The sequence below is a fragment of the Bidens hawaiensis genome, unplaced genomic scaffold (genome assembly GCF_021521415.1).
Source record: "Bidens hawaiensis isolate Kalapana, Puna unplaced genomic scaffold, B.hawaiensis_p1.1 tig00007499_1, whole genome shotgun sequence".
NCBI classification, from domain to species: Eukaryota; Viridiplantae; Streptophyta; class Magnoliopsida; order Asterales; family Asteraceae; genus Bidens; species Bidens hawaiensis.
This window is the reverse complement of record NW_027491525.1, coordinates 533,640-559,062: the sequence shown is the minus strand read 5'-3', so window position 1 is coordinate 559,062 and position 25,423 is coordinate 533,640. Positions and strand designations below refer to the sequence as shown.

Below are 25,423 nucleotides of genomic sequence, written 5' to 3'. Positions count from 1 at the left end.
ATATTGTATATCTATATTCGTATTTATATATATATGTTTTGAAAACGCATTATACTACAAATTGTCGTTATTGTGGGATGAATCAATTTGGTTAAATAACTGTTAACCGGACGGCGGGCACATAAATGTTGGTAGATCTATCGGGGTGACGCCCCCCACTTCCATTCGCGTTGGGTTAAAAGTGGGAATATTTCGAGTATGGTACGTTTCGAGTTATCAAATTGGTAGTCATACACGCGTTGTATTCGTAGCTAGTCTACAACTAACGCTTTTTGTGCTATAAGGTAAAATGCGGGTTTCGTTATTGTGTGTACCGTGTTTGATCGGTCTTTAATTGGGAGTATAATGGTCGTACACCATTATATTCATGTGTTGTTTATATATAAATTGTTTATATTTATATAATAAGTTTTTCTTCTCAGGAATAAGTCACCAACATTCGTGTTGACCCAAAAATTATTTAAATATGCTTTGCAGGAAAGTGAAGGTTTCGAGGTGGCATGGAAATGAGAGCGTGGGGTGTTTGAACAAAAGTGATGCGTTGTAAACCGTGCATTAGCACGTGTAGTAAACTCTGATGTTGTAAAATATTTCCTTATAATAAAAGATGATGCTTTTATTATTAATTGTTTATTATTGTTGACTATCGGCGTCTGTCATAACCCGACGAATTAAAGTTAAGACTTCCGCTGTGTTAAGTTAAGGTTTTCGGGGTGTGACAGAAGTTGGTACCAGAGCCAACAGTTATAGAGAATTAGAAAATATAAAGTTTTCTAAACTATAACGGTATGTTCAAACACGCGCTCCTTTCCCGCCTCTCGAAACGAAAAGGTAACAAGGACATATATATAATTGATTATTACTAACTTAAATTGATATGTTTATTCAGATGACGAACTCTGTGGCGATCGTATCTGATTCCGACTCTAGTAGCAGTGGTACTCCACTATCACCGGTAGAGTGGCGTCCGGTAGTTGCATCAGGAGATGCCGGGTCTAATTCGAGAGCTACACCCTTGAAGGTGTACACTCGAAGAAGGACCAGGGCAACCCGTGATGCATCGGCCCCTGTCATTGCACTCCCATTAGCTGTGATCCCACCCTCTTCACCACCGCCTCCCGCACCGGAGCCTGTGGTCGAGGAACCCTCTGATCACGAGCTACTTATAGTTCTTCTTGCCAAGTTCTTAGCCTACGAGAACATCGTTCATAACATGGTGAACTGTGTGCTTGCTATCGAGCATAAACAGGGTCTTGATGACCAAACTCGTGATGCGATGCACCAGTTTGTGAACGAACTGAAGAACCAGGGATTGATGACAAAAGCCAGGGTAGGAGTTCTTGAGATGAAGAATGAGATGATATAGCCATGCGTAGGCTATTTGATGAGCCTTCACTAGATGTAGTAGGGCGTTTTGGGTAATATGTTTGTTATGGTAGTGGTGATGTAACTTAACCTTGGAACATGTTGTTATTTCTGTGTGGTTGTGGTAAGAACTAGAATTAAGGTGGGTGATCAACGTGTAGGTAAGTACACCTAATTTTTGGTATTTTGGTACATTATAAAATCCCACTATTTGATGATTATATTTATGTTGTAATATTAATGATGCTATTTGATTCTTTACAACTTAGAAAAATATCATTTTTCCAAAACTAACCAAAATTATATTTTTTTAAAAAGAACATGGCGCCAAAAACAAGACGATCCCCTAATAATCAAGCAACCGGATTACCTTCCTCTCAAGACGAGTTAGCTCAGCTAATCGCTCAACATGTAAATACGGCACTCGAGCAACATGAGGCTAATCGTAACGCAAGCCAAAACCCCCTAAATACAACTAATACTTCGAATGGAGAAACACCTTGAACCGAAAATCTAAACGATAACCCCTCAGGTAGCACGGTACGCGGGTGCTCATACAAAATTTTCCAAGGTTGCGGACCGAAAGAATTTACCGGTGCCGAAGGACCTTTGGAAATTATCTGGTGGATCGAGAAAATGGAGTCTCTAATGAAAATCAGTGATTGCACTCCTCTCGAACGGATAAAATACGGAGTGTGTTCATTCCGTGATGAGGCACTCGAGTGGTGGAACTCCATAAATCAAAATCTTGGAGAAGATGCCGCTTACCGTCTAACCTGGGAAGAACTAAAAGAAATGTTGTTAAAGGAATACTGTCCCCGAAACGAACTTCAGAAAATCGAATACGAATTCTGGCAGTTAAAAATGGAAGGTGCTGACATTGGAGGATATACTTCCCGATTCAAAGCTTTGGCACGGCTAGTACCCCGACTGGTTAAGCCTGAATATGCAAGAATCGAGAGGTACATTTGGGGCTTAGCTCCCGAGTTCCGAGGATTGGTTACCTCCTCCAAACCAACCACTATCCAGTCAGCCAGAGAGCTGGCAAAATCTTTTACTGATAATGCAATTCGTATGGGAACTCTGAAAGACTTCGGTAAGAAAGCGACTACCGCCGAACCTGAACGAAAAACAGTTACCGATAATCAAAAAATCGGAGAACTCAAACGAAAGTGGAATGGTAACTCAGGAGAACAGTTCAATCGAAACCAAGGAGCACGAAGAATGTTTGCAGGGAACGCAAGAGGATCAGGACAAGGATCCATTTGTAACAGGTGTGGAAAGAGTCATTATGGGGAATGTTGGAAATGTCTGAAGTGCAATCGATTTGGACACCAGACTCAGTACTGTAGGGAAACCGAACTTTCGAATGTTTCGAATGCGGTGTCATCGGGCATTTCAGAAATGATTGCCCCAAACTCAGGGTACAAAATGCTAAGAGCAAGGCATTCAAGATGAATGCGAAAAAGGCCCGGAAAGACTCATCCGTAGTCACCGGTACGTTTCTCGTTAATAATCATTATGCTTATGTACTATTTGATACTGGAGCAGATTTAAGCTTTGTTTCTGACCAATTTGAACCCCTTCTCGGTATTGAACCAAGCAAGTTAGACAATAATTACTCAATAGAAATAGCCAACGGAAAGCTAATTGAATCCAGTAAAATTGTCCGAAACTGCAATATTCTGTTAGAAAACCTTAGGTTTTCAATCGATCTTTTACCCGTAGAGTTAGGCAGTTTTGATATAGTAGTAGGAATGGATTGGTTATCCAAAAATGGTGCTGAAATAATATGCTCCGAAAAGCTAGTTTGTTTACCAACCCCAACCGGTCAATTTCTGAGCATTCGAGGTGATCAGAGTAACACCGAGTTAAAACTCTCTAGTATCACAAAGACTCTCAAAATGTTAAGGAAAGGATGTCCCGCTTTTCTTGTCAATGTAGTCGATACAAAGGCTAAAGAGCGAAAGATATAGGATATTCCTGTAGTACGGGATTTTCCAGAAGTTTTCCCTGAAGACTTGCCTGGATTACCTCCTCAGCGTCAAGTCGAATTCAGAATCGATCTGGTTCAAGATGCTGCACCGATAGCTCGATCTCCGTACAGATTAGCACCATCGGAAATGCAGGAGTTATCTAATCAACTCCAGGAATTACTAGACAAAGGATTCATAAGACCAAGTTTCTCACATTGGGGAGCTCCAGTCTTATTTGTGAAAAAGAAGGACGGTTCTTTTCGAATGTGTGTCGATTACAGAGAACTGAACAAACTTACTATTAAGAATCGGTACCCACTACCGAGAATTGATGATTTGTTTGATCAGTTGCAAGGATCAAGCTATTACTCAAAAATCGACTTGCGATCCGGGTATCATCAGTTACGTGTTGCAGAAGAGGATGTTCCTAAAACCGCTTTCAGAACTAGTTATGGACATTATGAATTCCTGGTCATGCCTTTTGGCCTAACGAAAGCACCGGCTGTGTTCATGGATCTTATTAACAGAGTTTGTAAGCCATACTTGGATAAATTCGTGATAGTATTCATCAATGACATACTTATCTACTCACGAACCAAGAAAGAACATGAACAACACTTAAAACTGATTCTAAAATTGCTAAAAGAAGAGAAGTTATATGCCAAATTTTCCAAGTGCGATTTCTGGCTTCGAGAAGTTCACTTTTTAGGGCATGTAATCAATGAGAATGGTATCCTAGTTGATCCAACAAAAATTGAAGCAATTAAGAACTGGGAGACACCAAGATCCCCCACTGGAGTGCGACAATTTTTAGGATTAGCTGGCTACTATCGTAGATTCATTGAAAATTTTTCTTCTATAGCTCAACCCTTAACCCAATTAACCCAAAAAGACAAGAAATATGAGTGGACAGAAAAACAAGAAGGAGCCTTCCAATTGCTTAAACAAAAGTTGTGTAGTGCACCAATCTTATCCTTACCAGAAGGTACTAATGGATTTGTAGTATATTGTGATGCGTCTCGCTTAGGTCTTGGTTGTGTGCTTATGCAACAAGACAAGGTGATAGCATACGCGTCCAGACAACTCAAGGTGCATGAAAAGAACTACGCGACGCACGATTTGGAATTGGGAGCTGTTGTGTTTGCTCTTAAGATTTGGAGGCATTATCTGTATGGAACCAAATGTACAATATTTACTGATCACAAGAGTCTCCAGCATATCTTTGATCAGAAAGAGCTAAATATGAGGCAACGGCGATGGGTAGAATTACTCAATGATTACGAATGTGAGATTCGTTACCACAAGGGTAAAGCGAATGTTGTGGCTGATGCGTTGAGTCGAAAGGAAAGAGAAAAGCCTCTGCGTGTTCGTGCATTAGGATTGACGATTCAAACGAGTCTTACTACTCGAATTCGTGATGCACATCGTGAAGCTTTGAAACCGCAAAATGTAATGTTTGAGAAATTGCGAGGACTTGAAAATGAATTTGTCAGAAAGTCTGATGGAACACTATACCTACTCGATCGAGTTTGGGTACCACTCTATGGAAATCTGCGTAATCTTGTTCTAGACGAAGCGCATAAGTCTGGATATTCGATCCACCCAGGATCAACCAAGATGTATAAAGATCTCCAAGAACATTATTAGTGGCCTAACTTGAAAAGAGACATAGCTGTGTATGTCAGCAAGTGCCTGACATGTTCCAAAGTGAAAGCTGAACATAGAAGACCGCCTGGTCTACTGCAACAACCAGAGATCCCTCAGTGGAAATGGGATAATATTACCATGGACTTCATAACCAAACTGCCAGTTACTCCGCAAAGTTATGATGCGATTTGGGTAATTGTGGATAGATTAACTAAATCCGCTCATTTTATACCCTTTAGAGAAAAAGACAGAATGGAGAAGTTAACTCAGCTGTATCTGAAATAGATCGTAGCCAAACATGGAATACCGGTCTCAATCATTTCTGACAGAGATGGTCGATTTGTTTCTCGTTTTTGGCAATCTCTTCACGAATCCCTAGGAACTCGCTTAGATATGAGCACCGCCTATCACCCCCAGACAGACGGTCAAAGCGAGAGAACTATCCAAACATTGGAAGACATGCTGCGAGCCTGTATCATTGACTTCGGAAGTAGTTGGGATACTTATCTGCATTTAGCTGAATTCTCTTATAATAACAGCTACCATTCCAGTATTAAGGCTGCACCGTTTGAAGCCTTGTACGGAAGAAAATGTCGATCTCCCCTTTGTTGGGCAGAAGTCGGAGAAAAGCAACTTACAGGTCCTGAAATTGTCCAAGAGACCACCGACAGAGTCTTTCAAATCAAGGACAGCTTAAAAGCTGCAGCCGACAGACATAAAAGTTATACGGATAATCGCAGGAGACCGTTGGAATTCCAGGTAGGAGACCAAGTGTTACTAAAGGTATCACATTGGAAAGGCATAGTCAGATTCGGTAAAAGAGGAAAACTTAGTCCACGATACGTTGGACCATTCAAAATTACCGAACGAGTAGGGTCGGTAGCCTATCGACTCGACCTACCTTCAGAACTCAGTGGAAAACACGACGTATTTCACATATCCAATCTGAAGAAATGTCTATCAGATGAATTGCTGATTGTTCCTATTGAAGATATAAGGGTTGATGATAAGCTTCCATTTTTAGAAGAACCTGTTGAAGTCTTGGACTGGAAAATCCAGATGCTAAGACGTAACAGGATTAAGCTTGTCAAGGTTTGCTGGAATTCAAGACTTGGTCCCGAGTTCACGTGGGAACGTCAGGATCAAATGAAAGAGAAATACACTCACCTCTTCCCAGAAGAAACCGAAACCAGCACTACATCCTAAATTTCGGGACGAAATTTCTAAAAGGATGGGTGAATGTGACAACCGCCAAAAATTTGACTAATCTGGTAATTATATTAACCGTAATCGTGTATTAATTAGTAAGGTAAATATATAGGAATAATATTTTTAGCCAAAGTTTTTGATTTTAGTTGAATATTAATATATGGAACCCGAAAAAGTTCAATTTTGTCGTGTAGCTGACACTATACAGATTGACACCGGGTAATATCTCAAAACGGATAAATTCATAAACGTGTCAAGATGACCTCGAAAAATAAAATTTTATGTTAGGATATTAGAGATAGTGTATAAACTTAATTTTAGAAGGTTCGAATCGCGAAAATTAGAAAATAAGTAACCGAAAGCCAGTAGAGGACACCGTAAGAGCCCGACATTAAGTTTTTCAGAAAATTATGTTTTAAGGCAGACATTGACTGTAATCTAATTTCGCTCAAAGTCTGATAAAAATTATTAGAAACGGAAGTCGTTTGGCTAGATAAATTACGAGATAGTTAAACATTAATACCTAGTTATTAGCACATGCCATAATTCAAATCACCTCTCCCTCTCTTTCTCCCATCTATCTCGGCCTCCACACACACACAATCCAACCCCACCTCCCAAACCCACCAATAAGAAACACACATGTAGTTACGCAATGATTACCTAGAAGCTTCAATATGGACACATGCACACTCTACCATCCAACTCACTACCCTATACCCCTCTCTTCCTCCCTTTATATAACCGGCCACCCCATCACCTTCCTACCATCTCACATTTTCAAACTTTTACACACACAACAATTGATTAGGAGGTATTTGGTGGAGGTTTAACCATATTACAAGAAGTAGGAAGCCAAAGGAAGGATTATAGCCAACCCAAGGTCACATTATCACCTCCATAGGCACCAAATCCGAAACCCAAGGTAACCCACTACAAAGATTTGTGTATACTAGTTGTTATTTGATGTTTAAGGTTTGATTCTAGTATGTTTGGTAGTATACATGCAAGCATGATATGGATATATGCATGTATGTATGTGGCCATGAGTTTATATAGGAATGCATAAGATGGGTTTTGTTGATTATAGGACTTGATATGGTTGCATTTAAGCTTGTATAGATTGTCCATATGGATGTTACTTGAGTTTGTTTAACAAATGAGTTTAAGTATTGTTTTAATATTGGAAGTAAATGTGAAAATGGTCAAAAGATTGGAAATGGATTATGGATAAAAACACTCATTAGAACCATGGGTTTTTGATTTTGGCATTTGATTAAAGTTGTAAGTTTGTTAAATGGTAAAATGGTTAAAGAAAAGTGATAATCTTGAAAACCCACATACTTGATTACTTGAAAAAGTTGTAAGTAATAATAATAATGGTGTTGAAAGAATCTTGGAAAAGGGTTGACAAAAGTGTAGGGATTTGACTTTGATGGAAAGTCACTTACACATGCAAGTAATACAAAATTTGATTTTTATCATAAAGCTCATACTTGTTTTATATGGATTGAAAATGACAAACTAAGTGATTGAATGGGACATATGGAAAGGAATGAAATCTACTAGAAGTACTAGGATGCATGTGTGACACCCGGTAAATTCCCAACCCCTTAAACTAAGTAATCAACCTAATAATTAGGTGATTGTAAATATTATGCGCGCCATGATAGTCAGCGCGTGCATTTGTTATGTGCGCCCTGCGCGAGCGCGCTATGTTAAGGATCAGCGCGGGCACATTATGTGCGCCCGGCGCGAGCATATGTTAGAATCAGCGCGGGCATTTATGTTTGCCCTGCGCAAGCGCGTCATGTTAGTCAGCGCGTGCATGTGTTATGTGCGCCCTGCGCGAGCGCACCATGTTAAGAACCAGCGTGAGCATATGTTATATGCGCCATGCGTGAACGTTTTGGCCTTATGTTTCATGTAACTTAAACGTTATGTTGTCTATGGGTTGACCATCCCGCATGATGCTAAGGCGGGTGCATCCTACATCGTTTATGCGCGTGCGGAAGGGAACTAACCTACCCGCATGGCGGGAACGTTGAGAGCTAGTTTGTCTGAAGCTCCAGGATGGAATTGACTTCAACATGACTGATCACTATGTTGAAATACCAAAACCACCTGGAGAATCTACAAATGAAACTCAAATGTCCCTAACTGCGAGAAGGTTACGCACCTACCCGCAGCAAAGAAATGTTCTACACGCAGAAAGCTATGCGCACCAAGTTATACGCGCAGAACACTTAGTCAAAATGATCAGATTTAAGGAAATTGTCCCCGCCCAAAAGAGGGCGGTTGCGTGTTTCAGAAAACTTCTACTTTTTACTGTACACTGTCTAAAGCACTGAAAAAGCAAACTGTAAAAGTCAACTGCCAGCCACCCACTCTCACCAGCCACAGCCCTGCATGTCCTGTCCATATCAAATCAGAATCTTTAATCTACTTTTCTACTCTTTTTAATAAATAATAATAATTTCCATACTTTATCATCATTTCAAAAGATTACAATTCCCTAAAGCAAGGGATTATGTTCCCTTGAGTTTGCCTATAAATTTGTAGCCTAAATTATCACCCAAAACACACTTCAAAGAACTACAAACTTGCACTAATCCTTTCCCAAGCATCCGTTGTTTCCAACTCCGATCCTGTTACTAGGTAAGCCGAGATTATAACCTTGAGATCTACTTTCCAACCCCTATATCTTGATCTTAATATATATACTTGTTATTTAATCGTATTCTAGACCTTTGATTCCGAGGCCAACACCAAGAAAACCTGAATCTCGATTAATCCCTTAACAAGAACCACAGGTGAGTCTCACAGCCCCTATTTTCACTGTTTTCACCATTTTAAACTGTTTTCGGGGCGAGGGACACGTATTTAAATAATGTTTTATCATGGTACATTTACAAGCTAAGCAAACGATTACGTGTTTAAGTTATGTTTCATGATGAGCAATGCGAACAGTTATCTATGGTTTTTCGATGATAGTGCACCAGATTCGAGTAAGTGATCACTTTACCATTGGAACTCTAAGGGTAGGGACTGCTGGTTTGATCCGCCCACTCGTAGGGGTCGCACCTCTTACACAGACGAGTGCCTAGTATGGTCATGGGGCAGTACTATGGGTTTGAGCCCGCTCGTAGAGGTCGCTCCTCTTACGCAGACGAGCGCCTTGTTTTCCGGCACAACGTCCGCGCGTAACCCGCGGGACGGTATTACAGCATATATTCGCTCGTAGTGGCAGCGCCACTTACACAGACGAGCACAGTTTTCCAGAAGTGTCCTCGCGTAACCCGCGGGACGGTATTACGTTATTTTAGCTCGTAGTGGCAGCGCCACTTACACAGACGAGCACAGTTCCCAGAAATGTTCGCAGCGTAACCCGCGGAACGATTTTTATCAGAATATGTTGATAGAGCTATGTTTTACCAAGCATGTGTTTTAATGATGCTAACAGAATTATGTTTCAGAATGATTATGATGCAATACGATTTATCAAGTTACTAAAACTTGTGAACTCACTCAGTTTATACTGATTCAAATGTTTTTACGTGTCTTTCAGGAGATAACTAGGTAGCGCATGGAGTCACACTTAGAGCACCACACGCTGAACATCTAAAACAAGCTTTTTGGAAGATTTTGGTTTTATCCCCTCGATGCGCACGGTTACCCGCCGCGCAAGGGGATATGGCGAGGAAATCTTCAGTTTTATACTTGGATGTTTTTTTTTTGTAATCTTTGAACAATGTAACGTGTTTGTACTAAACTTCTCATGCGAAATAAAAATCTTTGAATGTTTTGCAATGGCCCGTGCTTAATTATCAATCCCCACTCGTGCGCGCCCGGCTGTTTCCGCCGCTCAGGGCCGGGTGTGACAGATTGGTATCAGAGCACTGGTTATAGCGAACTAGGAAAAGAAGTTTTTAACCTAGACTATAACCTTTGGGGAATCGCATGAAATATTTTTCAAAGAATAATTTCAAAAGAAAAATCACACACGCACTTAGGAACACGGGTCACAGTGTCTAGAGATAAGAACATTATGTGCTCTGAGTACATGCGCTAAGTTTGTTATATTTTCTTTTTATGAAAAGAATGCCTCCAACCAGAGCCAAGGGAATTACCATGACACCCGAGGAGCTCGCAGAAATAATCGCGCAGGCGATTGCAACGCATGAGGCCAGCAAGGCCGAATCTAGTCAGGGTCGCCAAGAGAACGAGACCCCAGAACCCGAATCAGGAGCCTTGGACAAAGGATGCTCCTATAAAACATTCATGGCCTGTAGGCCTTGGCCGTTCAAAGGCACCGAAGGAGCCATTGGGCTCTACAATTGGATTGACAAGATGGAGACAGTTCTCTCCATCAGCGGATGTAGTGAAAACCAGAAGGTCCTTTACGCGACCTGCATGTTCCAAGAAGCAGCTTCATCTTGGTGGAAGCTCCAAGTAAAGACTTTGGGGCGAGAAGTTGCTCTTCACAAGACCTGGGAAGAATTGAAAGAAATGTTGATGAGAAAGTTCTGCTCTCGCGCAGAAATTCAGAGCTTGCAACAAGAATTCTGGAACCACACCATGGTAGGAACGGATATCGATGCCTACACCAATCGTTTCAACGAGCTTTGCCAGCTGGTGCCAGACATGGCAAACACAGAAGAAAAGAAAATCGAGAGGTACATCTTTGGGTTACCTCCTGTCGTTAGGGTCCCGCTCAACGCCGCCGCACCTCCGACCTTTGACGAGGCGGTTGCGCGAGCCATCACCCTTACAAGGGATACGGTTCGTGCGGGTATGTTGACTGCTCGCTTGAACGAGCAGCGAACCTCTGACTCCAAGAGGAAATGGAACTCCCACCGAGGATCAGACTTCAAGCAGCCACCGCCCAAGAAGCAGGAAAGCACAAGGGTTTACGCGATTCAGGCCGCGGAACCATCAAGGAAAGGATACAGCGGGCCTTACCCATGGTGCAACAAATGCAAGTACCACCACGAAGGCGAATGCGCGAACGTCACGTGCGCCAAATGTGGCAGACCAGGACACAAGACGGTGAATTGCCGTGCTAAAGAAGCTGGAGCCAATGACAACTGCTACGCATGCGGGAAGTCTGGACACTTCAGTCGGGATTGCCCACAGAAAGGAAACCAAGCTCGCGGGAGAGCTTTTGTGATCGGCGCGGGTGAAGCAAAGGAAGAACCGAATGTGGTAACCGGTACGTTTTTGCTTAACGGTCATTATGCATCTGTCTTATTTGATACTGGCGCTGACCTAAGTTTTATATCCCATGAGTTTAAAAACTCCCTGGGCTTAGCGACCAGTAGGTTAGACAAACCTTATACTATAGAACTAGCCAATGGTAGGCAGTTATGCGCGAATGAAAGGACTGAGCAATGTGTGTTAGTCATGGGAGGTCATGAGTTCAATATAAACTTGTTGTCAATAGAATTGGGAAGTTTCGATATTGTGGTAGGTATGGATTGGTTGGTCGAAAATCTCGCGGAGATTGTTTGTCATGAGAAGCAGGTTCGAATTCCACTAATGAACGGAGAAACTTTGATGATTCAAGGGGAAAGAAGGGGAGTTGCGACGAAACTGATTTCATGCCTAAAGGCGCGTAAGTGCCTAAGGAAAGGGTGCTACGCCTTCCTGGCGCATGTAGTAGAGAAAGGAGATGAGCGAAGAATTGAAGACTTACCAGTAGTACGCGAATTTCCAGAAGTTTTTCCTGAAGATTTGTCCGGGTTACCGCCGCCGCGACAAGTCGAGTTTCGTATTGATTTGGTCCCAGGAGCTGCGCCAGTAGCTCGAGCGCCTTATCGCTTAGCTCCATCTGAGATGCAAGAGCTATCCAATCAGTTACAGGAACTATTGGATAAGGGTTTCATACGCCCAAGCTTTTCACCTTGGGGAGCTCCAGTACTGTTTGTAAAGAAGAAGGATGGTTCGTTCCGGATGTGTATTGACTACAGGGAGCTGAACAAGCTGACAGTCAAAAATCGGTACCCCTTACCAAGGATTGACGACTTATTTGACCAGTTGCAGGGATCCAGTTATTATTCGAAGATAGATCTACGGTCAGGATACCACCAACTTAGGGTCCATGAGGAAGACGCACCAAAGACAGCCTTCCGAACCAGATATGGCCATTATGAGTTCTTAGTGATGCCTTTCGGGCTAACTAATGCGCCAGCTATATTCATGGATCTGATGAACCGTGTGTGCAAACCATACTTGGACAAGTTTGTGATTGTGTTTATAGACGATATTTTGATTTACTCTCGAACCAAGGCCGAGCATGAGCAACACCTGAGAATGATTTTGGAATTGTTAAGGAAAGAAAAGTTGTATGCGAAGTTTTCCAAGTGCGAGTTCTGGCTTAGAGAAGTTCATTTTCTCGGTCACGTTGTAAACGAGAAAGGAATACACGTCGATCCTTCTAAGGTTAAAGCCATCGAAAACTGGGAAGCGCCAAAAACCCCAACTGAGGTGAGGCAATTCCTTGGGCTAGCTGGCTACTATCGACGCTTCATTGAGAACTTCTCCAAGATAGCTCTACCTCTGACCGCGCTAACTCAGAAAGACAAGGCGTTTATTTGGGGCAAGAATCAGGAAGCGGCATTTCAAATGTTGAAACAGAAGTTATGTAGTGCGCCAATCTTATCCCTGCCCGAGGGGACAGATGACATCGTTGTTTACTGCGACGCTTCACACCAGGGACGCGGATGTGTCCTTATGCAGCGAGACAAAGTTATAGCGTATGCCTCGCGCCAACTTAAGACCAATGAGAAGAACTACACAACGCATGATTTAGAACTTGGAGCTGTTGTCTTCGCGCTAAAGATTTGGCGCCATTACCTCTACGGTACGAAATGTGTAATCTTTACGGATCATAAGAGCCTTCAACATATATTCGATCAGAAGGATTTAAACATGAGGCAACGAAGATGGGTTGAATTGTTAAATGATTATGATTGCGAGATCAAGTATCATCCGGGGAAAGCGAATGTGGTAGCAGACGCGCTAAGTAGGAAGGAACGAATAAAAACGCTACGAGTCAAGGCTCTAAGGTTGACCATTCACGCAGATCTCTCTACCCGCATCCGAGACGCTCAGCAAGAAGCCTTGAAACCAGAGTTTGTTAAAAACGAATGCCTTGGGGGTATGATTAAGAATTTGGAACTTAAAGGGAACAACACTCGATATTTTGCCAACCGCATATGGGTCCCTCTCAAGGGAGGATTGCGCGAGCAGGTATTAAACGAAGCTCACAAGACGCGATATTCCGTACATCCTGGCGCAGACAAGATGTACCAAGATGTTAAAACACTGTATTGGTGGCCCAATCTTAAAGGCGCCATCGCGATGTATGTCAGTAAGTGCCTGACGTGTTCAAAAGTAAAGGCTGAATACCAGAAACCATCGGGGTTGCTTCAGCAGCCAGAAATTCCCATGTGGAAGTGGGAACAAATCTCTATGGATTTCATCACCAAACTACCAAGGACACCTGGGGGTTATGACACGTTATGGGTTATTGTAGATCGGCTAACTAAGTCAGCACACTTCCTGCCGATTAAAGAAGCTGATAAAATGGAAAAGCTAGCCCGACTATATATTCGAGAAGTAGTTTCAAAGCATGGAGTCCCAGTGTCCATCATTTCTGATAGAGATAGTCGGTTCACATCAAGGTTTTGGAGATCGTTACAAGGAGCTCTAGGTACTCGCCTTGATATGAGTACAGCTTATCATCCTCAAACGGATGGGCAAAGCGAGCGAACAATCCAGACATTGGAAGATATGCTGCGCGCTGTGCGCGATCGATTTTGGAGGTAGTTGGGATACCCACCTCCCGTTGGTTGAATTTTCTTACAATAACAGTTATCACACAAGCATTAAGGCTGCGCCGTTCGAAGCTTTATATGGGCGCAAGTGTAGATCCCCACTGTGTTGGGCTGAAGTGGGCGACAAGCAAATGACTGGTCCAGAAGTGATCCAAGAAACAACAGACAAGATTTTTCAGATAAGGGATCGCCTTAAGGCAGCACGCGACAGACAGAAAAGTTATGCTGATATAAGAAGGAAACCGTTGGAGTTTCAAGAAGGGGATAAAGTACTTTTGAAAGTCTCTCCATGGAAGGGAGTCCCCCGTTTCGGTAAGCGAGGAAAGCTAAATCCGCGCTACATTGGACCTTTTGAGATCCTGGAGAGGATCGGTCCAGTTGCTTATAAACTCCGTCTACCCGCCGAACTCAGTGGAGTTCATGATACGTTTCATGTATCCAACCTCAAGAAATGTTTATCTGACGAAACGTTGATTTTACCGGTGGAAGAAATGCATATTGACAAACAGCTGCACTTCGTAGAAAAGCCTATAGCAGTAACCGATTGGAAAGAACAAAGGTTGCGCAGAAGCAGAATCAAGTTGGTAAAAGTTCAATGGAACTCAAGGCGTGGGCCTGAATTCACTTGGGAAAGAGAAGATCAGATGCGCATAACATACCCACACCTCTTTCAGAACATGGCTTCTGCTAGCAACGTCTCCTAAATTTCGGGACGAAATTCGTTTAACGAGGGGAGAATGTGACACCCGGTAAATTCCCAACCCCTTAAACTAAGTAATCAACCTAATAATTAGGTGATTGTAAATATTATGCGCGCCATGATAGTCAGCGCGTGCATTTGTTATGTGCGCCCTGCGCGAGCGCGCTATGTTAAGGATCAGCGCGGGCACATTATGTGCGCCCGGCGCGAGCATATGTTAGAATCAGCGCGGGCATTTATGTTTGCCCTGCGCAAGCGCGTCATGTTAGTCAGCGCGTGCATGTGTTATGTGCGCCCTGCGCGAGCGCACCATGTTAAGAACCAGCGTGAGCATATGTTATATGCGCCATGCGTGAACGTTTTGGCCTTATGTTTCATGTAACTTAAACGTTATGTTGTCTATGGGTTGACCATCCCGCATGATGCTAAGGCGGGTGCATCCTACATCGTTTATGCGCGTGCGGAAGGGAACTAACCTACCCGCATGGCGGGAACGTTGAGAGCTAGTTTGTCTGAAGCTCCAGGATGGAATTGACTTCAACATGACTGATCACTATGTTGAAATACCAAAACCACCTGGAGAATCTACAAATGAAACTCAAATGTCCCTAACTGCGAGAAGGTTACGCACCTACCCGCAGCAAAGAAATGTTCTACACGCAGAAAGCTATGCGCACCAAGTTATACGCGCAGAACACTTAGTCAAAATGATCAGATTTAAGGAAATTGTCCCCGCCCAAAAGAGGGCGGTTGCGTGTTTCAGAAAACTTCTACTTTTTACTGTACACTGTCTAAAGCACTGAAAAAGCAAACTGTAAAAGTCAACTGCCAGCCACCCACTCTCACCAGCCACAGCCCTGCATGTCCTGTCCATATCAAATCAGAATCTTTAATCTACTTTTCTACTCTTTTTAATAAATAATAATAATTTCCATACTTTATCATCATTTCAAAAGATTACAATTCCCTAAAGCAAGGGATTATGTTCCCTTGAGTTTGCCTATAAATTTGTAGCCTAAATTATCACCCAAAACACACTTCAAAGAACTACAAACTTGCACTAATCCTTTCCCAAGCATCCGTTGTTTCCAACTCCGATCCTGTTACTAGGTAAGCCGAGATTATAACCTTGAGATCTACTTTCCAACCCCTATATCTTGATCTTAATATATATAATTGTTATTTAATCGTATTCTAGACCTTTGATTCCGAGGCCAACACCAAGAAAACCTGAATCTCGATTAATCCCTTAACAAGAACCACAGGTGAGTCTCACAGCCCCTATTTTCACTGTTTTCACCATTTTAAACTGTTTTCGGGGCGAGGGACACGTATTTAAATAATGTTTTATCATGGTACATTTACAAGCTAAGCAAACGATTACGTGTTTAAGTTATGTTTCATGATGAGCAATGCGAACAGTTATCTATGGTTTTTCGATGATAGTGCACCAGATTCGAGTAAGTGATCACTTTACCATTGGAACTCTAAGGGTAGGGACTGCTGGTTTGATCCGCCCACTCGTAGGGGTCGCACCTCTTACACAGACGAGTGCCTAGTATGGTCATGGGGCAGTACTATGGGTTTGAGCCCGCTCGTAGAGGTCGCTCCTCTTACGCAGACGAGCGCCTTGTTTTCCGGCACAACGTCCGCGCGTAACCCGCGGGACGGTATTACAGCATATATTCGCTCGTAGTGGCAGCGCCACTTACACAGACGAGCACAGTTTTCCAGAAGTGTCCTCGCGTAACCCGCGGGACGGTATTACGTTATTTTAGCTCGTAGTGGCAGCGCCACTTACACAGACGAGCACAGTTCCCAGAAATGTTCGCGCGTAACCCGCGGAACGATTTTTATCAGAATATGTTGATAGAGCTATGTTTTACCAAGCATGTGTTTTAATGATGCTAACAGAATTATGTTTCAGAATGATTATGATGCAATACGATTTATCAAGTTACTAAAACTTGTGAACTCACTCAGTTTATACTGATTCAAATGTTTTTACGTGTCTTTCAGGAGATAACTAGGTAGCGCATGGAGTCACACTTAGAGCACCACACGCTGAACATCTAAAACAAGCTTTTTGGAAGATTTTGGTTTTATCCCCTCGATGCGCACGGTTACCCGCCGCGCAAGGGGATATGGCGAGGAAATCTTCAGTTTTATACTTGGATGTTTTTTTTTTGTAATCTTTGAACAATGTAACGTGTTTGTACTAAACTTCTCATGCGAAATAAAAATCTTTGAATGTTTTGCAATGGCCCGTGCTTAATTATCAATCCCCACTCGTGCGCGCCCGGCTGTTTCTGCCGCTCAGGGCCGGGTGTGACAGGTGTATAGTCATGATACACAATAATCTGCTTGCCAGAATCATTAGCAGCACTTGTACCTGCACCTGATGATGAACCGTGAGTTATTTAGGCTCACCACCTGCACTAGACTCATCAGGATCTTCTTCATCATTCTTGAGCTTCTTAAGTGCATCATCCTTGCATATTAACTGCAAGATGAGATCCTCCTGCTCTTTGATCTTCACCCCTGAGACTTAACAATCTCACGAAGATCTTTTGTTTCTTTCTGACAGTAAGAGATATATCCCATCAGCCTTCTTTGATTGTCCATTATACTTTCTTGAGTCATACGGTCGGCAGACATTTGGTTTTCATATAAATGAAGTTAGCTCAGCTAATCGGATTACCTTCCTCTCAAGACGAGTTAGCTCAGCTAATCGCTCAACATGTAAATACGGCACTCGAGCAACATGAGGCTAATCGTAACGCAAGCCAAAACCCCCTAAATACAACTAATACTTCGAATGGAGAAACACCTTGAACCGAAAATCTAAACGATAACCCCTCAGGTAGCACGGTACGCGGGTGCTCATACAAAATTTTCCAAGGTTGCGGACCGAAAGAATTTACCGGTGCCGAAGGACCTTTGGAAATTATCTGGTGGATCGAGAAAATGGAGTCTCTAATGAAAATCAGTGATTGCACTCCTCTCGAACGGATAAAATACGGAGTGTGTTCATTCCGTGATGAGGCACTCGAGTGGTGGAACTCCATAAATCAAAATCTTGGAGAAGATGCCGCTTACCGTCTAACCTGGGAAGAACTAAAAGAAATGTTGTTAAAGGAATACTGTCCCCGAAACGAACTTCAGAAAATCGAATACGAATTCTGGCAGTTAAAAATGGAAGGTGCTGACATTGGAGGATATACTTCCCGATTCAAAGCTTTGGCACGGCTAGTACCCCCGACTGGTTAAGCCTGAATATGCAAGAATCGAGAGGTACATTTGGGGCTTAGCTCCCGAGATCCGAGGATTGGTTACCTCCTCCAAACCAACCACTATCCAGTCAGCCAGAGAGCTGGCAAAATCTTTTACTGATAATGCAATTCGTATGGGAACTCTGAAAGACTTCGGTAAGAAAGCGACTACCGCCGAACCTGAACGAAAAACAGTTACCGATAATCAAAAAATCGGAGAACTCAAACGAAAGTGGAATGGTAACTCAGGAGAACAGTTCAATCGAAACCAAGGAGCACGAAGAATGTTTGCAGGGAACGCAAGAGGATCAGGACAAGGATCCATTTGTAACAGGTGTGGAAAGAGTCATTATGGGGAATGTTGGAAATGTCTGAAGTGCAATCGATTTGGACACCAGACTCAGTACTGTAGGGAAACCGAACTTTCGAATGTTTCGAATGCGGTGTCATCGGGCATTTCAGAAATGATTGCCCCAAACTCAGGGTACAAAATGCTAAGAGCAAGGCATTCAAGATGAATGCGAAAAAGGCCCGGAAAGACTCATCCGTAGTCACCGGTACGTTTCTCGTTAATAATCATTATGCTTATGTACTATTTGATACTGGAGCAGATTTAAGCTTTGTTTCTGACCAATTTGAACCCCTTCTCGGTATTGAACCAAGCAAGTTAGACAATAATTACTCAATAGAAATAGCCAACGGAAAGCTAATTGAATCCAGTAAAATTGTCCGAAACTGCAATATTCTGTTAGAAAACCTTAGGTTTTCAATCGATCTTTTACCCGTAGAGTTAGGCAGTTTTGATATAGTAGTAGGAATGGATTGGTTATCCAAAAATGGTGCTGAAATAATATGCTCCGAAAAGCTAGTTTGTTTACCAACCCCAACCGGTCAATTTCTGAGCATTCGAGGTGATCAGAGTAACACCGAGTTAAAACTCTCTAGTATCACAAAGACTCTCAAAATGTTAAGGAAAGGATGTCCCGCTTTTCTTGTCAATGTAGTCGATACAAAGGCTAAAGAGCGAAAGATATAGGATATTCCTGTAGTACGGGATTTTCCAGAAGTTTTCCCTGAAGACTTGCCTGGATTACCTCCTCAGCGTCAAGTCGAATTCAGAATCGATCTGGTTCAAGATGCTGCACCGATAGCTCGATCTCCGTACAGATTAGCACCATCGGAAATGCAGGAGTTATCTAATCAACTCCAGGAATTACTAGACAAAGGATTCATAAGACCAAGTTTCTCACCTTGGGGAGCTCCAGTCTTATTTGTGAAAAAGAAGGACGGTTCTTTTCGAATGTGTGTCGATTACAGAGAACTGAACAAACTTACTATTAAGAATCGGTACCCACTACCGAGAATTGATGATTTGTTTGATCAGTTGCAAGGATCAAGCTATTACTCAAAAATCGACTTGCGATCCGGGTATCATCAGTTACGTGTTGCAGAAGAGGATGTTCCTAAAACCGCTTTCAGAACTAGTTATGGACATTATGAATTCCTGGTCATGCCTTTTGGCCTAACGAAAGCACCGGCTGTGTTCATGGATCTTATTAACAGAGTTTGTAAGCCATACTTGGATAAATTCGTGATAGTATTCATCAATGACATACTTATCTACTCACGAACCAAGAAAGAACATGAACAACACTTAAAACTGATTCTAAAATTGCTAAAAGAAGAGAAGTTATATGCCAAATTTTCCAAGTGCGATTTCTGGCTTCGAGAAGTTCACTTTTTAGGGCATGTAATCAATGAGAATGGTATCCTAGTTGATCCAACAAAAATTGAAGCAATTAAGAACTGGGAGACACCAAGATCCCCCACTGGAGTGCGACAATTTTTAGGATTAGCTGGCTACTATCGTAGATTCATTGAAAATTTTTCTTCTATAGCTCAACCCTTAACCCAATTAACCCAAAAAGACAAGAAATATGAGTGGACAGAAAAACAAGAAGGAGCCTTCCAATTGCTTAAACAAAAGTTGTGTAGTGCACCAATCTTATCCTTACCAGAAGGTACTAATGGATTTGTAGTATATTGTGATGCGTCTCGCTTAGGTCTTGGTTGTGTGCTTATGCAACAAGACAAGGTGATAGCATACGCGTCCAGACAACTCAAGGTGCATGAAAAGAACTACGCGACGCACGATTTGGAATTGGGAGCTGTTGTGTTTGCTCTTAAGATTTGGAGGCATTATCTGTATGGAACCAAATGTACAATATTTACTGATCACAAGAGTCTCCAGCATATCTTTGATCAGAAAGAGCTAAATATGAGGCAACGGCGATGGGTAGAATTACTCAATGATTACGAATGTGAGATTCGTTACCACAAGGGTAAAGCGAATGTTGTGGCTGATGCGTTGAGTCGAAAGGAAAGAGAAAAGCCTCTGCGTGTTCGTGCATTAGGATTGACGATTCAAACGAGTCTTACTACTCGAATTCGTGATGCACATCGTGAAGCTTTGAAACCGCAAAATGTAATGTTTGAGAAATTGCGAGGACTTGAAAATGAATTTGTCAGAAAGTCTGATGGAACACTATACCTACTCGATCGAGTTTGGGTACCACTCTATGGAAATCTGCGTAATCTTGTTCTAGACGAAGCGCATAAGTCTGGATATTCGATCCACCCAGGATCAACCAAGATGTATAAAGATCTCCAAGAACATTATTAGTGGCCTAACTTGAAAAGAGACATAGCTGTGTATGTCAGCAAGTGCCTGACATGTTCCAAAGTGAAAGCTGAACATAGAAGACCGCCTGGTCTACTGCAACAACCAGAGATCCCTCAGTGGAAATGGGATAATATTACCATGGACTTCATAACCAAACTGCCAGTTACTCCGCAAAGTTATGATGCGATTTGGGTAATTGTGGATAGATTAACTAAATCCGCTCATTTTATACCCTTTAGAGAAAAAGACAGAATGGAGAAGTTAACTCAGCTGTATCTGAAATAGATCGTAGCCAAACATGGAATACCGGTCTCAATCATTTCTGACAGAGATGGTCGATTTGTTTCTCGTTTTTGGCAATCTCTTCACGAATCCCTAGGAACTCGCTTAGATATGAGCACCGCCTATCACCCCCAGACAGACGGTCAAAGCGAGAGAACTATCCAAACATTGGAAGACATGCTGCGAGCCTGTATCATTGACTTCGGAAGTAGTTGGGATACTTATCTGCATTTAGCTGAATTCTCTTATAATAACAGCTACCATTCCAGTATTAAGGCTGCACCGTTTGAAGCCTTGTACGGAAGAAAATGTCGATCTCCCCTTTGTTGGGCAGAAGTCGGAGAAAAGCAACTTACAGGTCATGAAATTGTCCAAGAGACCACCGACAGAGTCTTTCAAATCAAGGACAGCTTAAAAGCTGCAGCCGACAGACATAAAAGTTATACGGATAATCGCAGGAGACCGTTGGAATTCCAGGTAGGAGACCAAGTGTTACTAAAGGTATCACATTGGAAAGGCATAGTCAGATTCGGTAAAAGAGGAAAACTTAGTCCACGATACGTTGGACCATTCAAAATTACCGAACGAGTAGGGTCGGTAGCCTATCGACTCGACCTACCTTCAGAACTCAGTGGAAAACACGACGTATTTCACATATCCAATCTGAAGAAATGTCTATCAGATGAATTGCTGATTGTTCCTATTGAAGATATAAGGGTTGATGATAAGCTTCCATTTTTAGAAGAACCTGTTGAAGTCTTGGACTGGAAAATCCAGATGCTAAGACGTAACAGGATTAAGCTTGTCAAGGTTTGCTGGAATTCAAGACTTGGTCCCGAGTTCACGTGGGAACGTCAGGATCAAATGAAAGAGAAATACACTCACCTCTTCCCAGAAGAAACCGAAACCAGCACTACATCCTAAATTTCGGGACGAAATTTCTAAAAGGATGGGTGAATGTGACAACCGCCAAAAATTTGACTAATCTGGTAATTATATTAACCGTAATCGTGTATTAATTAGTAAGGTAAATATATAGGAATAATATTTTTAGCCAAAGTTTTTGATTTTAGTTGAATATTAATATATGGAACCCGAAAAAGTTCAATTTTGTCGTGTAGCTGACACTATACAGATTGACACCGGGTAATATCTCAAAACGGATAAATTCATAAACGTGTCAAGATGACCTCGAAAAATAAAATTTTATGTTAGGATATTAGAGATAGTGTATAAACTTAATTTTAGAAGGTTCGAATCGCGAAAATTAGAAAATAAGTAACCGAAAGCCAGTAGAGGACACCGTAAGAGCCCGACATTAAGTTTTTCAGAAAATTATGTTTTAAGGCAGACATTGACTGTAATCTAATTTCGCTCAAAGTCTGATAAAAATTATTAGAAACGGAAGTCGTTTGGCTAGATAAATTACGAGATAGTTAAACATTAATACCTAGTTATTAGCACATGCCATAATTCAAATCACCTCTCCCTCTCTTTCTCCCATCTATCTCGGCCTCCACACACACACAATCCAACCCCACCTCCCAAACCCACCAATAAGAAACACACATGTAGTTACGCAATGATTACCTAGAAGCTTCAATATGGACACATGCACACTCTACCATCCAACTCACTACCCTATACCCCTCTCTTCCTCCCTTTATATAACCGGCCACCCCATCACCTTCCTACCATCTCACATTTTCAAACTTTTACACACACAACAATTGATTAGGAGGTATTTGGTGGAGGTTTAACCATATTACAAGAAGTAGGAAGCCAAAGGAAGGATTATAGCCAACCCAAGGTCACATTATCACCTCCATAGGCACCAAATCCGAAACCCAAGGTAACCCACTACAAAGATTTGTGTATACTAGTTGTTATTTGATGTTTAAGGTTTGATTCTAGTATGTTTGGTAGTATACATGCAAGCATGATATGGATATATGCATGTATGTATGTGGCCATGAGTTTATATAGGAATGCATAAGATGGGTTTTGTTGATTATAGGACTTGATATGGTTGCATTTAAGCTTGTATAGATTGTCCATATGGATGTTACTTGAGTTTGTTTAACAAATGAGTTTAAGTATTGTTTTAATATTGGAAGTAAATGTGAAAATGGTCAAAAGATTGGAAATGGATTATGGATAAAAACACTCATTAGAACCATGGGTTTTTGATTTTGGCATTTGATTAAAGTTGTAAGTTTGTTAAATGGTAAAATGGTTAAAGAAAAGTGATAATCTTGAAAACCCACATACTTGATTACTTGAAAAAGTTGTAAGTAATAATAATAATGGTGTTGAAAGAATCTTGGAAAAGGGTTGACAAAAGTGTAGGGATTTGACTTTGATGGAAAGTCACTTACACATGCAAGTAATACAAAATTTGATTTTTATCATAAAGCTCATACTTGTTTTATATGGATTGAAAATGACAAACTAAGTGATTGAATGGGACATATGGAAAGGAATGAAATCTACTAGAAGTACTAGGATGCATGAAACATAATAACTTAGATAAACAAGAGTTTGTGTTAAACTTACTAATAAAGGAAACTTTATAAATTGTACAAGATGTTTTGCAAAATGATTTGATAAGTGAACATAGTCTTGTGTTGATGATTAAAGACTTGTGGTTAGGATTACTTTAGTAAACTCCATTGTAAAGATTGTTAGTATGATAATAAGGTTATGAAAAATTGCTACTTACTAATAATAGAAACTTTATTGTTAAAGAAATCAAGAATGTGTTTGTTAAAGGATAATTATGGGATGAAATAAGATGTTACTATGGATTAGTAAGATCTGGAAATTTTGGTACATAAACACCTTGTAGAGATTGAAGAAATAACATGTATATTGTATAGTTGAAAACTTAAGCTAAGGCTTGAACATGTGTAGTTAAAAATTTGTTTTATGTGCATACTTGATGCTAGATGATCAAACATGTATATGATGATATATTATTTGTTATTATGTGTATATTTGCTGTACCAAATGGTTTGGTTTTGACATTGTGACTTAAATAGCTTGTCGGTGACTTTAACGATCGGAAAGTTCGACTTTTAAGGTGAACCGACATGAGTTTTTGGAACTGAATTAAAACAGCTCCTAAAGTCATAATATTCTTATATTTAACATAAGTTGAAGTATAAGAAAATTTAAGAATAGCAAAACTTAAATCAACACGGTTCGTGTCGCGAAAACCAACACGAAAACGTTAAAAATTGGCATTTTTAAGAAATTGGAAATAAAATAAAAACCAAAACATTTTTATTGAAAAACCAATAAAACTTGACTAAAAACCATATAAAAAGTGTTTTAGATAATTTAAAACTAAAAGTTTCATAAAAAGCGCAACCTGTTCGTTTTTAAGCTCAAAACCGACGAAACCGGCAAAACCGACAAAACCGATTATAATAGAGTCAAAATTTTAAATAAAATGATAACTTGAATTTTTCCAAAACACTCCAGCAACTAAAGGTAATAAATTTTATAAATTTTAATAATTAAATTAAATTATTAAATAAAACAATTATTAGTTGATTATTACTTGTTTATATTTTTAAGTATAGAATTATAAGATTATAAGTAGTAAACTTTGTGCGTTATGTGCTTGTGTAGATTTTTAGAATAAGAATATATATATTTAACGAACGTGTACTAATATAGGAACGAGCGTTTATTCAAAAACTCGAAACCAAAGGTGAGTTCTTCCTCCGAAAAGCATATTGTATATCTATATTCGTATTTATATATATATGTTTTGAAAACGCATTATACTACAAATTGTCGTTATTGTGGGATGAATCAATTTGGTTAAATAACTGTTAACCGGACGGCGGGCACAGAAATGTTGGTAGATCTATCGGGGTGACGCCCCCCACTTCCATTCGCGTTGGGTTAAAAGTGGGAATATTTCGAGTATGGTACGTTTCGAGTTATCAAATTGGTAGTCATACACGCGTTGTATTCGTAGCTAGTCTACAACTAACGCTTTTTGTGCTATAAGGTAAAATGCGGGTTTCGTTATTGTGTGTACCGTGTTTGATCGGTCTTTAATTGGGAGTATAATGGCCGTACACCATTATATTCATGTGTTGTTTATATATAAATTGTTTATATTTATATAATAAGTTTTTCTTCTCTGGAATAACTCACCAACATTCGTGTTGACCCAAAAATTATTTAAATATGCTTTGCAGGAAAGTAAAGGTTTCGAGGTGGCATGGAAATGAGAGCGTGGGGTGTTTGAACAAAAGTGATGTGTTGTAAACCGTGCATTAGCACGTGTTGTAAACTCTGATGTTGTAAAATATTTCCTTATAATAAAAGATGATGCTTTTATTATTAATTGTTTATTATTGTTGACTATCGGCGTCTGTCATAACCCGACGAATTAAAGTTAAGACTTCCGCTGTGTTAAGTTAAGGTTTTCG

At 40.9% G+C, this 25,423-nt stretch overlaps 4 protein-coding genes across 4 annotated transcripts; all 4 read left to right on the top strand.

Moving 5' to 3' along the window:
* Nucleotides 1-2,819: 2,819 nt before the first annotated feature.
* On the top strand, nucleotides 2,820-3,341 carry LOC143635413 (uncharacterized). The gene has a single exon (XM_077103258.1). The coding sequence runs from the start codon at nucleotides 2,820-2,822 to the stop codon at nucleotides 3,339-3,341; it is 522 nt and encodes a 173-aa protein (XP_076959373.1).
* A 1,242-nt stretch (nucleotides 3,342-4,583) lies between these two features.
* On the top strand, nucleotides 4,584-4,988 carry LOC143635412 (uncharacterized). Its single transcript, XM_077103257.1, has one exon. The coding sequence runs from the start codon at nucleotides 4,584-4,586 to the stop codon at nucleotides 4,986-4,988; it is 405 nt and encodes a 134-aa protein (XP_076959372.1).
* A 13,533-nt stretch (nucleotides 4,989-18,521) lies between these two features.
* On the top strand, nucleotides 18,522-19,043 carry LOC143635411 (uncharacterized). The gene has a single exon (XM_077103255.1). The coding sequence runs from the start codon at nucleotides 18,522-18,524 to the stop codon at nucleotides 19,041-19,043; it is 522 nt and encodes a 173-aa protein (XP_076959370.1).
* A 1,242-nt stretch (nucleotides 19,044-20,285) lies between these two features.
* On the top strand, nucleotides 20,286-20,690 carry LOC143635410 (uncharacterized). The gene has a single exon (XM_077103254.1). The coding sequence runs from the start codon at nucleotides 20,286-20,288 to the stop codon at nucleotides 20,688-20,690; it is 405 nt and encodes a 134-aa protein (XP_076959369.1).
* Nucleotides 20,691-25,423: the final 4,733 nt, after the last annotated feature.

Coding starts and splice junctions, on each gene's coding strand:
- LOC143635413 (XM_077103258.1), top strand. CDS start 2,820: ATGAATGCGAAAAAGGCCCGGAAAGACTCATCCGTAGTCACCGGTACG.
- LOC143635412 (XM_077103257.1), top strand. CDS start 4,584: ATGAGGCAACGGCGATGGGTAGAATTACTCAATGATTACGAATGTGAG.
- LOC143635411 (XM_077103255.1), top strand. CDS start 18,522: ATGAATGCGAAAAAGGCCCGGAAAGACTCATCCGTAGTCACCGGTACG.
- LOC143635410 (XM_077103254.1), top strand. CDS start 20,286: ATGAGGCAACGGCGATGGGTAGAATTACTCAATGATTACGAATGTGAG.